We start from the raw sequence: 17,524 nt of genomic DNA on the forward strand, positions 1-17,524 counted from the left end.
GAAGCCAGCCAGAAATAGATCCTAACCCATGCAGCTCACGCAACATTCTCATGACATTATAATTTACTATCATCCTTTTTATGAGTGATGGTGTGATTGTGAAATGCTTAAGTGAAAGTTAAAAAAAAAAAAAAAGCATCTTAAGTGGGTGCACAAGGCGCCTTGGCTTCATGCGGATGAAGGGGTGGGGAACCATGCAAATCTCTTAATTTACAATCGACCACTAGGACTGTACAATATTGGGAAAATGGGGTATGAATGTTGGCTCTAGCAATATCATATTGAGATTTTTGTATTCAACATGTTCCTACAGAATGACATTTTATTATCTAATTAATATACAAAACAAGCTAGCTCAATGTGCTCTTAGCTAATTAATTGTAATTCCCCAACATAAAGTCCTACTATAAAGTGACAATGTACATTTCTGAGTGGTCGACTTCAGATAAAAGCATACAATTCCATAAAAAGAAATTATTGCATCTTTTTGCAATATGCCCGTTACATAGGCCATTATCGTCATTGATATTTTATATTTTTCGATATATTGTTCATGCAGCCCCACCCCCTTGTTTTTAGTGGAGAAAATAGATTGAACGTTTATCATTGACAAGTCTTGAGGCTTTGTTTTTTTAAGAGAACAATCACAATGTGTGCCAATAATACTTTTTGTCATTTTTTGGTCGACCCGGTCCATATCCCTTGCGAATAATAAATATTTGAAAAACGTTTGTCAAAGGCCCCCCCACACATAGAACCAACCATATACAGCAATGCAAAATGTTTGCTGGTTGCGATTAATTTTCCGAAAGGCCTTAATTGAAATGAAACATCCCCTAATCTGAAAATGGTTCCTCACCCCTGCTGTGATCAAATGGTTTTGAATCGCCTGCTGACAACTGCAGCACCTCGTCTCACCGGCTCAGGCACCACCGTCACAGCCTCTAGCCTTGTGTCCTGCTTTAGAGTGGGTCACCACCTGGACATCAGAACTACTGCACTGATGGACTCCACTGTGGATTTGCCTTCATTTGCTGCCACGGCCATAAGAGGGCGCTGCTAAACATATTTTGGGATATTTATGGTTATGAAGCCATTCACTGATAGCCTGGTAAACCAGACCCAACGCTGTTCCAGCGATTGGTCCAGGAGTCGCTTTGATGCGCATTTCTGAGGTTTGCTAATAGATCATTTGAAGGAACCACTCAGCAAAGAGCAAAAGTCCACGTCTTTATTTCGAAAGACTGGGTTACTGAGGTTTCAATGACTGTGTTTCGAGTTATTACACCGAATTCAAATACCGTCTCTCTGGTGTGCCATTTTGAGTATTGCAAGGATGAACTTATGACACATAAAAGTGATGTACACAAAGGATACATCAAAGCAAGTAAACGAATTTGATTTGTCGGTTCATTATGAGTCAAGACAAGCCACGACGATTGTCCTTTCCACCAGACCCATTCGGTGGTACAGCATTGGGTCTGGCTTGCCATGCCAATACGCTGAACCTCGCTGCTAGCCATGCTTTAAAACATTACTTTACGGCGAAACATACAAGTGGACCTCTCCTGCTGGCACAACAAGTGCCTCCTCACTATCATTGTGTAAAGGGCAGCAACACAAAAAAGCTGATGGAGAATGCAACATAATAAGTGCGGGAGCTGTGCAGCTTTTGTAGAATTTGATTTGCAGCTTTATCTTGCTTCTCTTTGTATTTGAATGTGATCATCAGTCACGAATGTCACACCGGATCCTGGTGTAACAAGACTTTCATTTTTTTCTGTCTTTTTGTTTATTGCTATTAGTTAAGGCTCAGAGAGCTATTAAAAAAAAAAAGCAATCTTTTTAAAGGCAGGAAAATGTCCTATTGGGCAGGACCAGCCTTCCATTTGCAAGACAATGTAACGGGTGAAACCTGCTACAATACAGTAGCTAATGACATTTGCATTGATAATGTGCCAGTAAACATTTTTACTGAACCAGCCTCTGTGTGTATGTGTATTTTGAATACGTCCATTTAAATGTATAGTTTGAGTTCATACATTAACATGTTCTTATGGATCTTCATCACAGCTCTGAGGTTTGATGTTCAAATCTCTGCTCTGTCCTACCTGTACCTGTATGGAATTTCTTCAGGTAATCGGACCAGTTCAAAAGCACTGGCTGGCTGTATATGGCTCACAAGCTGTATGTTTCTCACCGTTGGTCAAAGAAGGTGCAGGATTTAAAAATAAATATTTAGAAATTTAAATCTTAAAAAAACAGAATGCACGTTTAAAAACTGAATACACAAATTAATCCAATTAAGATACAGCGATAGGTGAGACCGGAAGTCGTGATCTGGCTACCTGCAAGTGACGTCATCACGCCAATCATTCCTGTGTGGCCCACCTGCGACGCCTGGCCTTCATTATAATTAACGCCAGTGGAAGTGAGCCATGGCGTCTCTTCGTGTTGCAGCCCTCCGTCGACTCCTGTGCGTAAGTAGCTGCAGTGGCCGGGCAGGGAATTCCGTCTCCGGCTGTGGAAATGGCCAGGACCGGGTTCTGCGACTCCAAGCCCCTGCTGGACTTACACAAGGTCAACGTGAGCTCGAAAATATATTCAACTTGGTCGTGGCGCTTTTTCTCTCCACTTTTTCCCGTCAGAAAATGTTAATCGATGAAATTATCTATCCAACTTGAATTAATTTAATTGATTGTAAGTGCAATCTCCTTGTCACCCTTTTTTTTTTTTTTTTTTTTTTTTTGATCTGTAGGTGGACGAGAGGCGAGCCGTTCTAAGAACTTTGCCGACTGTCTTTGGGACCACCGATTGCTGGCAGCCATTGGAGTCCAGATTGGTGCCTGTTAAGAGGGAGCCAGAACCCAGATGGGTACTTGTGCTGCCCTCCCTCTCTACAGTACAAAACTTCAATTACTAGTCTGAAGTCGTCACATCTATATGTTAAACACTCAGTGTTGCTATCTAAAACTTTAAAGGTTCCAGGCAAGTTATTACATAAATACATTTTTTTAAAATCAACAAAATATTGGCAAATGCAGAGATACTGGATCTCATTTGTCGCATTAACTGGTATGTATTTAAGTGTAAATAGATGTCGACCACTAATGGTAACATGTTAAAATGAGGTTTATTTCAGCTAGATGGTTTGGGTTCCCTGCCATTTTCTGATCTTTTTGCATTTATATTTAAAAAAGTTGGGTTTTGCATGCTGAAGTGAGTTCTAGTGAGGAATGCTGAAGTTCACACATGCTGACCAAGTTATGATTGTTTTTTTTGGGGGGGGGGGGGGGGGATTACTTTTTTGGTTGTGTCTGAATTGTGTGCTTCCATTGTGGAAAGCAACCCATATCCTTTTATAAAACTGTATGTATTCTTTCAGTGCTAAAAGACTATTTTATCTGTTTGCAGGACAAGATGTTATTAGCCAAAGTTAGCAATGGCATTTTTGTGGGGTTCAATGACAAAGCATGGACAGTCTCATCTGGCAGCATCATTCATGCCAAAGGTATTGAATCAAAAATGGAGTTGGATTTGCTTGGACTTTACTGGGCCCGCTTTTCAATGCACATGTACCAGATGGATTTCTGGAGGAGCCTTTGCGACTTTACCCTCGCAGCCTGCAGGGCTTCCACAACCTTCAGGCGCTGGTGCCCAACCTGCTGCGCCATGAAGTTGAGATCGCCTTGGAGAAGTTGGGCCTCGTATGGGACCGCACGTTTGCCTGGGAAATGTTCTTAGATATGATGGTGAGGCTGAGCTTAGAAACACAATGTGCATTTTGTTAACCATTTAAATTGGCTCATTTGTTGCATAGACAACCTCTGCAACCAATCATGTGCCATTTAATCAGAAGCTGTTTAATTTTGTTGGGCTCAGAATCATTCAGTGCAGCTTTGCTTGCCTTAGGTAAATTAAGCCCAGTGTTGCATGAAAGTGGAAAGAAAGATCATTTTTTTCTGTGTGCAGAGAAGTCAAACTTGGCACTCTTTGCCCAACACTGAGCTGCCGAGACACTTCACTGATGCGACTCGAGCTGTCCTGGTTGACTGGCTCATTCAAGTCAATGTGAGTCTACACGGCCTCCATGAAAGAATGTCAAAATGTAGCCTTTTGTTTTTCACCCTGTAAAGGAAAATATTCATTAACTCACTATCCCAGTAATTCTAAAATGAGTTTGACACTATATGCATGTCTCTTACGGAGTTGATATTCAACTTGGTTGTAATTTTGTGAAAAGAAATGTTAGGAGTGGGAGTTTTTTTAAGATGGGACAGTCACTCATTCGCCAGCCCTCTGTTCGCTGAAAAGTACTTTTCCATCTGGCATCTAATTTTCTGCATACAATGTGGTGTCGTGTGAAAACAGAATTATAGTATTTATTGTTTTCTAAATTAATTTAAATAATTGATTAATTGAGTAATTATAATGGAATTAAAGGTGTTCATAAATAAAATACAACTATTGGTATTGTTAAAATGGATTATAATTTAAAAATGTTCATAAATCAACTTATTCATGGTACAAAGTCAAAACAGAATCATCAAAATTGGTATTTTACATACACACTTGACCTATTTTGCTTCTATGGACCATCTGCTTTCAAATCAAATGTTACCCTTGCGCACAAGTTTGAATTATCACTTGAACTATGAAGTGTAACTCGCCCCTCCATTGTTTTTCTGTACTGCTAACCTGACAAGCACAATATTTTCTTGATCATTTAATTTGGAAACTAAATTCCTCCTAAAAATAGTTGAGGCCATCAGATTCTTTTCTAATGTAACAGTAGTTGACCAAACATTAGATTTGATCCACTCGAACGAATGATGCTGAAATGTAAGCCATGTATTCATGTCTTCTCTTAGGAGATGTTACAGTTCCAGGAGGAGACACTCTATCTGGGCATTTACCTCCTCAACCGCTCCCTCCGTCAGGTCAAAGTAAGCACGGCTAACCTGCAGCTCCTTGGCATAGTCTGCCTCTTTCTTGCGGCTAAGAAAGAGGAGTGTCTCCTCCCTGAGGTTTGTTTACTTGAGCCTCCTCATCTGAAAACCAGTTGATTTGAATCTGACCATCTTCTCTTCCTCAGGTATCTGGTCTGTGCTACTTAATGGACCATACCTACACCAAGCATCAGCTCCTACGCATGGAAAGAAAAGTCCTCACTGGGCTTAGGTTTAACTTGTCCTACTGTCCCCCGTTGCATTTCCTATTGCTGCTCGCCTCCATTGCCCGTTGCAGTGCTCAGGTGACTGGTAATTTCTTTTCGATTATTGCCACAGAAAAGGAAATTCTGCCTATCCTAGCAATGTGTCATCACTTTGATTTGTACTACCAGATGGTGTGGATGGCCCGCTACCTGCTCGAATTGTCACTCCTGGAGGGTCAATGTGTGGTGTTTCTGCCCATGCAGTTGGCGGGAGCGGCCCTTTGCTTGGCCCGCCAAGTCCTGCAGGAGCCCCTGACCCCGGAGGCCGAGGCTGCCTGGTGTCTAGCCTCCGGCCTTCACACTGGCAGGTATGCAGATAGCTATTTGTTTTCACATTTGTCGTCGTTTTAATCAGCATCTGCTTTGCTTGTAGTGAGACCGTCCTACTGAGAATAATGCAAATTCTGGCTGGTGCTGCTACCACAGCGCACACCCGAGAGACCTGTGCAACTTTTATCAAATTCTCCTCCCCGGAAACTATGCATGTCAGCAGACACCCTGGTCTTAAGAACGTCTCTGCTCTGATGCGTGTGTGCACTTGACTTGCACTTGTGTCCTTATGCTATACAGTACAGCGATGACACTTGTTCAACTTGACTCCTTTGACCTGGGGAGGAAGAAGGTTGAAAAATATGACAGCAAGCATCGTTACTAGCCTAATGTTTGCTTCCATTTTATGATTGCAGCACATTTAGAAAATATTTGTAATTGTGTTTTTGTGGAGTGGGCTGTTTGTCAAATTTAACTTTTAATGTTGAAAAAATAAAGTGTCTGCTGCAAACTACTTGAGGAATTATGTTGTACCCAAACCAAGTCACTAATATCCTCACAGCATGTTCAAGAGTTGAGTTCTTGTGCAATATACAATGCAATGCCTAAAATGACTTTTGTGTACATTGTGCTTGTTTATGCTGGCGCTGTGTGCAGCCCGTAGTGTTCATGCGTCAGGTTTAGGATACACGGGAGAGGTCATCAGTTTAGTTTTCAATTATCGTTGATTCTCTCATTTAAAGTTTAAGTCAGAAGGGGACATTGATTATTTAAGACAGTTTCGTTTCCATGGTGGAAACGTAACAAGGGATAGAGCAATTAATTTTTTCCCCCCCTGGGGCTACTGGGGGGCGTGACCATTACGTAGATGGGCAGGGGGGAGAATGATGAATGTTTTACAATGAAGACGTTTCACTTCTGACTGTCTTACGTGAGCCAAGCTCTGATTGGGTTTTCCAGTTGTCTACTGACCAATGGACGTTTAGCTCATGCACGCAGCTCTTTTTAGGCTTTTTAGGCTGTCGACTGTCCACCCATAATGGCTTTCGTTTGGGTTATGCAGCAGACACTTGCGAAGCACCTTACGTTCATTTCGATGCCAAGCTCCCCAGCATCTGACCTTGTGTGTGACATGCGGAGCCAAAGCGAGTATGTTGCACTAGTTTGTGGTCGCGTCGGCTTGTATGGCATCAAGTTCACGATAGTGTACCAATTTGGATTTCAAAACAAAAGACATTCGAGGTGCTATTGAAGGTTAAACTTCACGGTATGTGTATAAAAAGTATCATGGCAACATAACTCAGTTTTGCTGCATTTGTAACAGTAATACATGAATTTTCTTTGTAATTTTTACCTTTACGGTTTTTGGGGGTGAGGTGGGTGGATGGTGTAGCTTACTTTTATTTTGAAATTGACCTCGTATGCCACCGTTGCGTTGATCCCATTTTATCCGTCGGACATATCACAACCCGTTTCACTTGCCCATATCAGACGGCCTTTAAAGAGATAAAGCGAAATTAAATATTTGTTTTATTTAAACGCCTACAGATCCTTCCAACATGGCTCTGAGTGAGAAACACTGCGTCGCTTGGCGTCGCGTTATCACGCCGATGGGGAGAACCTACTGTTGCTGTTGTGAATAACTGGCTACATCTGGAGGTAAATTGCGAACATCACGACTAGGTAAAGACATATTACGCGCACACACAGCGACGATAATACACGATATTATTATAGTGCAAAACTTTTTTTCGAGCCGCTCTTTAATTTTTTTCAGTCACGGTCTGTTAACAGCATTTAACTGTTAATGTTGAGGATTACAATAATTGTCTCAGATTTGAGTTTATTTTGCATGCCAAACTGTGGAAAGTGTTTGCGTTACGTAGAGGCAGCTGTGAAGTTGTGTTTGGATTACATAATAGGAGGGGGAGGGTGCAGTGCTGCCTTCACGGACTTGTAATACCGTGCTGATGGGAGGAGATGAGCTCAAACGTGCTTGGAAATGCAGTTTTCAGGACTGCTTTGCAAACATTATTTTAGATGTCAGCAGTGTTGAAGGCCAACATTTAAGGCAATTTGCAGATTCATCTGTGTTGAATAAATGTTAATGTAATAAGTGTAAATATAGTCTATGACTACTTTGACTGACTTTGCAGTGTCCTTTTTGACGCCCATTGAAATGCATTGGAGGGAAAATGTTTTTATATTAATTTTTTTATTTATATTTCAAGGCTCTCTCTCTCTCTCTCTCTCTGTCTCTCTCTCTCTCTCTATCTATCTATCTATCTATCTATCTATCTATCTATCTATCTATCTATCTATCTATCTATCTATCTATCTATCTATCTATATATATATATATATATATATATATATATATAAAATAAATCAAACGTTTGCTTGTAAAGAAAGTAGTTTTCAGTTCCATAAAACATGACACCACTTGTGCACATAAGACACGTAATGGATTCGATTGTGCAATGAAACACGAGGTTAACCAGAATATGACTGAGGACATTTTGCTCTCACTCAGATTCTACCTCCTCTTGTTTAGAGTGATGAAAAGGATTATTATATATTAATCCAAGAAATTTCTGACACAAAAGATGCGTCTGTTGAAGGCTAAAGAACTTTGTTGTGGACATCATGCCATTAAGTGGACATGTTCATGATATTACTCCATGTGAAAGCTGCCGTGGTTACCACAATTTTACATAATCAAACAAAAGATTAAATGTTGTATTTGAATTATTTTCACTCAGCACAGTGATCTAGTGAATAACACGGCTCGCAGGTTTGAATCTTTGGTCTGGTCTTCCTGTGGAGTGTTTTCTTACTCATTCCGCTCTTGGATGGAGCTTTTTGTCTTCAGAAGAAAGTATGGTGAAAGAGGAATTTGGCCCGGGTGAGTTCAGCAGTAAGAATGCCAAAGACAAGAGCAACAGTTCGACTCTGAGGGCCATGAGAGAGATCAAGGACTCCATGAAGGACGACTGCAGTGAGCGTGGCTCTTGCTGCAGCTCGGAAAAGGACTCTGGCTACTCGGGTGAGTTGAAGTTGACAAAAAGTTCACCCGTCTTAAATTGCCTAGTGTTGTTTTTCGCAAGCATTTTGAGGTTTTAAACCACTCATTTCATGAACCATGGTCCTCTTAATCTCTTTCCTCCCAATGCCGGTATTTTAGACAACGGCTCTGATTGGCAGCAGACGGATGTGGATCAGCAAAGCAATAAACGTCAGACGAAAGAGGCTGCTGATGTGCTGGTGTCGAGCCAAGGCCAAGATAGCGGAAAAGCAAAACCTGGCAATCCTCAGCACATGCCAAGAGACCAAGCAAACCAACGCATGTACATCCTCAACAACATAGTACTCAAGCAGGTAAAGACACATTTGAAGGATTTCCGTGTTTCTTGTATAAGTCACGCCATCATATATGTGGCATCAGTCAAGAAATACATCATGAAAACAAGTCAAGATCGCAATTTTGTGGGGATTTTTTATTTTTACTTTCTATACACAAAGGAACTTTTACTACTTTAATTTTGTCCCTTTGTTTCTTTCAAATATAATCGCTGTCTTCTTAATCTCCGCAGCCAGAAACTATCCCAAAAAGTGGTGAGCTTCTGTGGACAAACTCTAGCAGTGGAGCCACTGGTTCCGGTGGCACCCACATGATCCTTTTCCAGCAGCCCAGTTTGATCCACACTGCCCTCCAGCTCCACAAGCCTTCCTCTCAGAAGAACAGCATTGCAGGCAAGAAAGTCACCACCTACTTACCCATCCTCAACTCCTACCCCCGCATTGCACCACACCCCAGTAAAAAGCCCCCTGATAAATCACCATCGAGCAACGAGGTGCCGAATTTGAGCAAGAGGGTGTGCACAGAACACAAGGGAGAACTCGAACCCGTGGCCAGGAGTCTGCGGACGGCAATCGGCACCTCGGAGCCACCCGCTTTGTCCTCCTCCGGTCCCACTCGCGTGTCCTCGAATTCAGCACCCTGCGGTCCGTCCACCACTACGCTCACAAGCAGGGGGTCTCAGAGAAGCGGAAACATTCGCCACCGCCGCTTCCTCAACACAGTGGAGATCCTTCGGCAGTCTGGCTTGCTGGACATCACCATGCGCACCAAAGAGCTCCTGCGCCAGAGCAACGTCACAGAGCGGGAGATTGCCGAGCTGCGCAGGCACACTGAGCTGCTCTGCCAGGCCGCCAGCGCCAGTCCGAGCGACACCGCAACCTGGCAGAGCCTGTACAGAACCATGGCCGAGTCCAACTGCTATGCGGACCTGCAGAACCTGCAGCATCTAAAATTGCCGTCTCATCGGGAATCACCCGGCTATTTGGAAAGTGCTGGTAAAGAGACCACGCAGAGCTCTGGCTCGTCCGGCCATCTCTCGACAACACCGAGACCGAACTGTGAGTGGGCAGAATCACGGCGAGAGCTTTTGTCAAGTGAGGCTTCATCTGAGGAGGTCACCTTCATGGCTCCTGATAGTTCTACTGGTTAGTGTGAGATATAGTGCCTTAGGGGAGACAGCGGCACTCGGGTCCAAGGCTGTACCTGACAACCATACGCTCATTTCTGGCAATTGTGTGTTGTCTGTTCAAGCCTTCAGTGGAAAGCCAAAAATTACTCAAATTTAAAAATTGAAGTCTCATTTTAATACCCTGAGGTTTACGCTCTAATTGCAACTCTGGGAGAGGGGAGGTACCCCAATGCCGTACACTTTGCACTCAGCACTTTGGTGCTGAAAGGGGAAGTCAACCCCAATCCCAAATTTTATTTGTATTGTTTTCTGTGCAGCCCAACTAGTCAAAACGCAGTGTTTTGATTCATGTTTGGTTCGTGGAATGCAAGCTAACTAGGCAAAATCCACCTGCTTTTATCCATCTCAGGGTTCAGCTATTTTGACGCTTGCTGTCAACAGAGAATGACATCACAGTTGCCTGTTCTCAGGTCACGACCAATCATGGATCACCAATTTTCTGAACGCCGATGCACAAACTAGTTCATTGTCACCAGTTTGTAATGTCAACATTGGGATCCGAAGCAAAGGAGCCCCCCTAGTTGCCTTCAGGAATTTTGCATTACACGCGAATGAAGCACAACTCACATCTTCCTGTCAAGCAATGCTGAAAGAGCTGATGTATTGTACGTAACCTAATTCCTTAAAAGCCCATTTATATTTTTGATTAATAAAGCATTTGACGACAATGTGGAAAAATCCAGCCATTTTTATCCAATGGCGGCTGCCATTTTGCCGACTGAAAACGACATCACAGTGGTTTAGGGGTTCAGTTTAAGATCGACCGTCAAATAACCAAATCCAGAAAACAGATGAGCCTTTAGGCGAGGGGTCTTCAAACCTGGTCATCGTGGCCGGTTTCCTAGATGCTTTGTGTCTCTCAGATACAACTAACCTTATTCTAACGATCAGGGTTGTAATCCAGTTTCTGCAGAACTTGCTAGTTGTCTGATCAGTAAATAAAAGCTCCAGGACACCAAAGAGTACATTGTGAGTAGAAAACAAAATACTATGTTCCAATGATAAGACGTGAAAGACCAATAGTGGAATTAAGACTTCTAGAGAAGATGAGCTATTGCCCTCAATGCCTTTTTATTAAGTAGTGAAATGATGCCTTAATACAGTCTCACATTATCACATTGCACAAGTTCAACGAGTTTCCTTTTATGCAGCGGGTGTCGTTTGAGGGTTCATGAGCCTCTTTTTTTTTTAACTAAGCAGGACTCCAAATATGTCGTTTGATTTATTATTATTTTTCCCTGTACACGCACACACTTTCAATTTGTGCACTGCCAACACTGCATGGTTTGTATGACAATTTTTTTTTTTAATAAAGGAAAGGTAAGACAACAGTTGTCAGTGTATTGTTGTATGAAAATGATCCCAAAGCAAATTAAAAACATAGCCAGTGTACTACGGAAAACGGTTGACTTAATTAAACGTATCGTGGGAGTTCAGTTTACCATTTTAGGTGTCAGTGTCAGAATCATTCGAGACCCATCTCAGTGATGTGTTGCAGTGCTGTCTCTCCCTCTAGGCCGCGTGAGCAGTCAGGTGGGTCGGGCCAGCACAGGCCATGGAGACGCTAAGAAATGGATACAGATGTTGTAGTGACAAATGCCAAAATCATGCACAGGTAAACAGTTGAAGATATTTTCATTTTTGACTCAGAACATTCTTTCACAGTGCATGGTCATTAGATTTGGACTCGGCCCACCTGACTGAGGGTTCCTTTGGCAGTGCTCAACTTGTACAACGCGCAGCCTGGCACCATCAGGATGGAGGAAAGGGCCATCATCCAGCCCAACACGTAAGCCCAGGTGGGGTACACGTACCAGCGGTTGTATGTCAGTGGCTGGTACTCAACTAGAGAATATGTAAAAGAGCCCTGGACAAAAATGACATACATTGGGCGGGTCCAAGCATATTTCAGCCTATGGCAGTGTCCACATGGCCCAAAGTATTTGAGTACATTTTAGGGTACATTTTATACCAAGTGTCTCAGTGTATCGCAACAACGTGAAAATCATTAATCCACAGAATCACATTTATCAAACTCTTCTCCTGAATGTGGCAGTGGACTGTGGGGTGGCGGATCTTGAGCCACCATTTAGCCCCTCCCATTTTTTTCTTAGTTTCAGGAATAAAATCTTGTGTGCATGAGGATAGAAATTTACCCACCCCTGTATTAAGATGGTGCAGGTGTACTGAATGAAACATGAGCACATCACAGCTAAAACCTCAAGAATAAGAAATCCCACTCACCAGCGATACCAAGGGGGTCAGGCAGAGCCAGCACATTTTGAAGTACGGGTTGGCACGCTCCCCCGTCATATTCGCTATGATACCGTACACCCGCTCTGCTCCTTTATGGAGAAGAATATACAACATCACATAATAAAGAGTCCATATTGGAGCAACTATAAATAAGAATTGTGACGCCTTTAGTAATGACAAGCATGGCCTAGAAAACCGATCCGTGATCAGTGTTCACTTGATTTGTTTTTTATGGTGATTCACTTTGACCATCACAAGAATTACTATGGTCAAAGTTCACTCTTAAAACAAAAAAAGAACAATCTGTAATCTTTTTTGCCAACGAGTCATAAACGACTGCACAATAATTCTAGCAACAAAGATAAGACCCAGCAACATACCAAATATCCAGCCCATTGCCAAACTCTCAAACACGCAGAGAAAGAGAATGCAGGCTCCATTGCATGCATAGTAGTCAATAATCTGGAAGACGTACATCCCTCCCTAAGGACGACATTGGGGAGTTATTTCAACTCACCGAGCACAATATTAGGGACACCTGTACAACCTATAGTGACTACACCCGTAAATGTGTGCACTGTGCAGGTATGCCTAACAAAGTCACGGATTCATTTCACTCAGTATACAGTATTGTGAGTCGTAACTACACGTTTCACCCTTTTGGAAAATATCTTTTCATGGAACAACACAGAAGAAATTATGTATAAAGTAGTCTGTGTACAACTTGTGTAACAGCTTAAAGGTCATGTCTGTCAAAATAACTTAACACACACATCCATTAATGTCTTAACTGCTTGCATCAAAACTAAGGACACAATTAAGTGAAAATGTCTATACTGGGTCCAAAGTGCGGGGCCAATGTTTTTAGAGCCTAAGGAAGGCCATCTTTTTGTAGCGCAGTAAGATTTTATGTCCTCTGAGAGTTCTGCAGCAAGATGCCATATTATAGTGTATTTTGTGACAGCACAGACTGATTAATTCCAAGTGCCAGCCAATATTCCGACCTCAGTGATCATGAAGAGTTGTGAGCAGAAACACGTGAGGCAGAAGAGCAGCAGGAAACGCTCCCATCTTCCTGGCCGACGCAATACTCTGGGAAATAGGTCAGTGATGGATGTCAACACCACCTCCATTGAAACAAACTGTGCCGAGAGAAAAGCCGTGGTCATGTCAAGACAAAAAGGAAGGGAAAGATGGGCGGCTAACCTGTGTGTCCAGGCCAAGGAGGATGAGCATGACAAAGAAGCAAATGGACCACACATGAGGCAGCGGCATCATGGCCACCGCCATAGGGTATGCGATGAACGCCAAGCCTGGACCTGCAACCAACATCCACGTGCACTATAAGCACCAGCTAATAACATTAGCAACACCTATCAGTAACAAATGGTGTGACCATCAAGGTATCAAAACTTTGCTGTGCACTTGCGTATACACATAGCCAATATCAAGGAGATGAGATTATGAAGGCCAAACTGCAAATTATGTGGAAGTTCACTGTACCTGACTCGGCCACCTCAGCAATTGCAACACCTTGCTGGTGAGCCATGAATCCCAGCACGGAGAAGACAGCAAAGCCAGCAACCACACTGGTGCAACTGTTCAACAAGCACAACCAAAAGCAGTCCCTGCAACACACAAACATTTAGCCTACTGTATTTTCAGAACCACAGGCTATTGACAAGCTGTTGCTCTGCACTACAGTTAAAATAAGTATGTGGTGGATTGCATCAGGTCCCCTCTTCTCCCCGGAAAAAGAAATAGTGGAATTTGTGACTTTCATGTCAAGTCAACCAACTACTTATAAGGCCAATAATTCTATACAGAGGAATAGCATTTCATTGACAATTCAATGTGTGTATTGTTATTGTGACACGTACTTGTAGCAATTGTTTCCTTGGGTATTGTAGCTCCCCAGTACAATCAGCGTGCCCACACCGATGCTATACGAAAAGAAGATCTGCGAGCCAGCCTCCATCCACACCTGTGCAAAAAGACACTCACTGTCACAGGGTGTACCTTCCATATCAGTGATTATATGCAAATTCAACTCAGTCCTACTTGAGGGTCTGCGAGTCGTGACACCTCAGGCAGAAGGTAGAACTCAACTCCTTGTCTGGCTCCCGGAAGCGTGAGTCCCCGGACCAACAAGATGAGGAGCATCACGTAAGGGAAAGTGGCAGTGAAATACACGACCTGGCCAGAAAGTGGAAGAGAGCGAGGTTGTCACATGACTGCCAGGGCCTTAAAATGAAAAGTGTTATTTTTTCAATATTTGTTACACTTGAATGGAACTCACCTTTCCGGTTGATTTGATGCCTTTCCAGATGCAGAAGTAACAAATGACCCACATAGCCAGGAGGCACAGAAGCACCTCCCACCTGATGCTGCCAATCTCCTCAATGCCCCCTGAGATATTCAACACTCGACGTCTAGACGGGGTAAGAAAACAGACCAAAACAAAAGAGGTGAATGTATATATTTCATGTCTCTTAAAAATTTGCCATAGGCGCTATTTTAAGGTATTGATCTCACTTACTCCCAGAATTCCGTTGCTGATGATGTTCCTTTGGTGTGGTTGGTGTGATTCCTCTTTGTAACATCGAAACAATCCACTGACAAAAAGTGCACATGTAAAGATAGATAGATAGATAGATAGATAGATAGATAGATAGATAGATAGATAGATAGATAGATAGATAGATAGATAGATAGATAGATAGATAGATAGATAGATAGATAGATAGATAGATAGATAGATAGATAGATAGATAGATAGATAGATAGATAGATAGATAGATAGATAGACAGACAGAGACAGACAGACAGACAGACAGACAGACAGACGCACGTGCACGCGCACGCGCGCACACACACACACACACACACACACACGCACACACACACACACACACACACACACACACACACACACACACACACACAAGCACACACACACACACACACACACACACACACACACACACACACACACTAACTTCACCTGTGTTCCAGTAGTTGTCACAGGTGCTCCAGGGTAGCTGCGAGTGGAAGGAGAACAGCAGGTAGAACAGAGCCCAGGCCAGAATAATAATGTAGGTCATGCAGCTATACAGCAGGATCAGCTGACCCCCATAGCCGATACCTGACACACATCACACGGTGGTGAATTTTTTCATAACCCGAACATATGTTTATTTTCTGGCTGACTGCTGTTAAGAACTTTCTTGAGGTTATGCCACTGCATCTTGATTGGGTTAAGGTCAGGCCAATTCAAAAAGCGTATTTTCTTCTGTTACTGTGCTACTGTGTAACAATGATGATTCAAATTTTTCTTCATCCATTTTCTTCAAATTTTCTTTTCTTCCTTTCTTTGTGGCACTTAGGTCGTTCGCATGATGCATGACCCGTCTTTTTTTTAGCTTCAATTGGCAGACAGATAGTCCTAAATTCACCTCCAAAATGTCTTTATAATCTTGGGAATTTATTTTGCCGTTGCTGATAGCAATAAGTCCAGGCCCTGAGCCAATAAGCTCCAAAACATGTTATGAAATGTTGATGATACTGTGCCATTTATTCTGCAAACATGAGGCCACATATTCCTTCCAAATAACTCAACTTTGGTTTTATCTTTCCACAGAATATTTTGGAGCATCGAAGTGCTCTTTTGCTAACTTCAAACTTGTAGTAATATCTTTAAGGACAGCAGTGGCTTCCTCTGTGGTGTCCTCCCTATGACATTCATTTAATGTTTTACTTATTGTAAATTTGTCAGCTGAGATGTTACAGAGATTTCTGTAAATATTTAGAAGACACTCTCATCTCCATGGAGAAATCTTGCTCACGAGTGAGAGTGGCAATCCTGCTGTGCTGTCTTCCTTTTCGGACAGTATGTTTTATTTTATTTTTTTTACCATGGACTGATAAATATAAAGTCATTCCAATATACTTGATCCTTGATACATGACCTTTTCCAGATGAATACAAGTTAATTGAAAGTAGTCAATACAGTTATTCTGAGCATGGTTCACATTCGGATAGTATGTTGGGATAGCAAAGTCAAAAGTGGCAGCTTTAACGAACAACTCCAATCTCATTTCAACTCGAGGCTGGCTGTCTTTTGATTCTAATTTGTTTTTAGAAGCGTAATTGGCAAAGGGGTTTGCAAACTGTTGACATACAATCAATTCAAGCAGACTATTTGTCTATTGTTGTGACTTGGCTGAAGACGAGATAGCATTTTGTCACTAATTTAAGCAGAAACCCAGGTACATGTCATTCCAACAGGTTCAGAAATCACACACTTCTCTCATTCTTGTGATCCCAAACAAGCACAGAACTGTCAAAAATAATAGAAAAAGATACAAGTTGGCCCTCTTTGAAAGAACCAGCCCCCCTCATGTTTTGTGCTTCAGAATGGCAAGACAGTACATGGTGGAGTGTTGCACACCTTCAGCAAGTGGGCACACTTTCCTCCAGCAAGTGACGCCTCCCTCTTGGGTGTGCTGGCCCATGGTGGTCTCCAAAAGGAAGAGTGGAACACCGCACGTCACCACAAACACCAGATACGGCAACAGGAATGCACCTGAATGTTACACGTAGACTTTGGTGATATAGTATGTACAACTTCTGAAAAAAGTTCTGGCTGCCATATTTGCTTACCGCCACCATTTCTGTAGCACAAGTACGGAAACCTCCACACGTTGCCTAGGCCCACAATGTTCCCAGCAACAGCCAGAAGAAACTCCACCTTGCTGCCCCAGTGTCCTCTCTCCTTAAGTGCATTTTGGCTTAGTTTTAATTTTTTGTTCCACATTACTTAAAAGCTCAATGAAAATCTGACTTTCCTTTGAGCAACACTGGCTGTCCAGGTTTTCTTGTATATTACATCTCCACCTAGTCACATAATAAGCGACCGGCCGACACGTTAATCAGTTTCAAGGGAAAATATAGATCATTTCCAGAACAGGCTAGTCATGGCTTCATCTCTTCATTTAAATCCACAAAGACTTCTTGTGGAAAATTGAGGCACAGCAATTAGAATAGTGCTCACTATTTTAGAGAGTAAATTTATTTAGTTCATCAAGTTGCCTTTGTTTGTTTTTTCTTAGTATCCCCTGAATTTTGGTTCATCTTATCAAGACTGGGCAGCATGATGGAGAGGTTGTTTAACCTTAAGAGGTTCCAAGTTTGAATATTGTCTCTAGCCATCCTGTGTGACGTTTGCATGTTC

At 42.4% G+C, this 17,524-nt stretch overlaps 3 protein-coding genes across 10 annotated transcripts; 2 read left to right on the forward strand and 1 right to left on the reverse strand.

Annotated features, from left to right (window-relative positions):
- The first annotated feature begins 2,409 nt into the window (after window positions 1–2,409).
- ccnp (cyclin P) lies at window positions 2,410–5,999 on the forward strand. Of its 4 annotated transcripts, none has more exons than XM_088381004.1 (9): window positions 2,410–2,586; window positions 2,759–2,902; window positions 3,415–3,511; window positions 3,583–3,752; window positions 3,973–4,071; window positions 4,872–5,027; window positions 5,096–5,254; window positions 5,345–5,523; window positions 5,589–5,999. In XM_088381004.1, exons 1-9 carry the CDS (start codon window positions 2,530–2,532, stop codon window positions 5,755–5,757), a joined length of 1,230 nt encoding a protein of 409 aa, XP_088237130.1. In that variant the 5' UTR covers window positions 2,410–2,529; the 3' UTR covers window positions 5,758–5,999. The 4 variants fall into 4 exon arrangements, with proteins under 4 accessions (XP_088237130.1, XP_088237132.1, XP_088237131.1 ...); XM_088381006.1 differs by having other exon boundaries at window positions 2,412–2,586; window positions 2,759–2,875; XM_088381005.1 differs by having other exon boundaries at window positions 2,413–2,580.
- A 919-nt stretch (window positions 6,000–6,918) lies between these two features.
- On the forward strand, window positions 6,919–11,366 carry LOC148395117 (CLOCK-interacting pacemaker). Of its 4 annotated transcripts, none has more exons than XM_088381003.1 (4): window positions 6,919–7,168; window positions 8,344–8,531; window positions 8,670–8,863; window positions 9,079–11,366. In XM_088381003.1, the coding sequence occupies exons 2-4, from the start codon at window positions 8,366–8,368 to the stop codon at window positions 9,994–9,996; spliced, it is 1,278 nt and encodes a 425-aa protein (XP_088237129.1). In that variant the 5' UTR covers window positions 6,919–7,168; window positions 8,344–8,365; the 3' UTR covers window positions 9,997–11,366. The 4 variants fall into 4 exon arrangements, with proteins under 4 accessions (XP_088237129.1, XP_088237128.1, XP_088237127.1 ...); XM_088381002.1 differs by having other exon boundaries at window positions 8,358–8,531; XM_088381001.1 differs by having other exon boundaries at window positions 6,919–7,144.
- LOC148395118 (sodium- and chloride-dependent GABA transporter 2-like) lies at window positions 11,100–17,179 on the reverse strand. 2 transcript variants are annotated; one of them, XM_088380997.1, is made up of 14 exons: window positions 16,954–17,179; window positions 16,742–16,876; window positions 15,296–15,436; window positions 14,831–14,906; window positions 14,591–14,723; window positions 14,353–14,487; window positions 14,172–14,275; window positions 13,795–13,919; window positions 13,498–13,610; window positions 13,296–13,433; window positions 12,672–12,774; window positions 12,280–12,380; window positions 11,732–11,902; window positions 11,100–11,599 (listed from the first exon to the last, which is right to left on the reverse strand). In XM_088380997.1, the coding sequence occupies exons 1-14, from the start codon at window positions 17,105–17,107 to the stop codon at window positions 11,501–11,503; spliced, it is 1,728 nt and encodes a 575-aa protein (XP_088237123.1). In that variant the 5' UTR covers window positions 17,108–17,179; the 3' UTR covers window positions 11,100–11,500. The 2 variants fall into 2 exon arrangements, with proteins under 2 accessions (XP_088237123.1, XP_088237124.1); XM_088380998.1 differs by having other exon boundaries at window positions 14,827–14,906; window positions 15,267–15,436.
- Between the last annotated feature and the right edge of the window lie 345 nt (window positions 17,180–17,524).

Source organism: Syngnathus floridae, chromosome 7, assembly GCF_059516105.1.
Source record: "Syngnathus floridae isolate MCC-2025c chromosome 7, RoL_Sflo_1.0, whole genome shotgun sequence".
Classification (NCBI taxonomy): Eukaryota; Metazoa; Chordata; class Actinopteri; order Syngnathiformes; family Syngnathidae; genus Syngnathus; species Syngnathus floridae.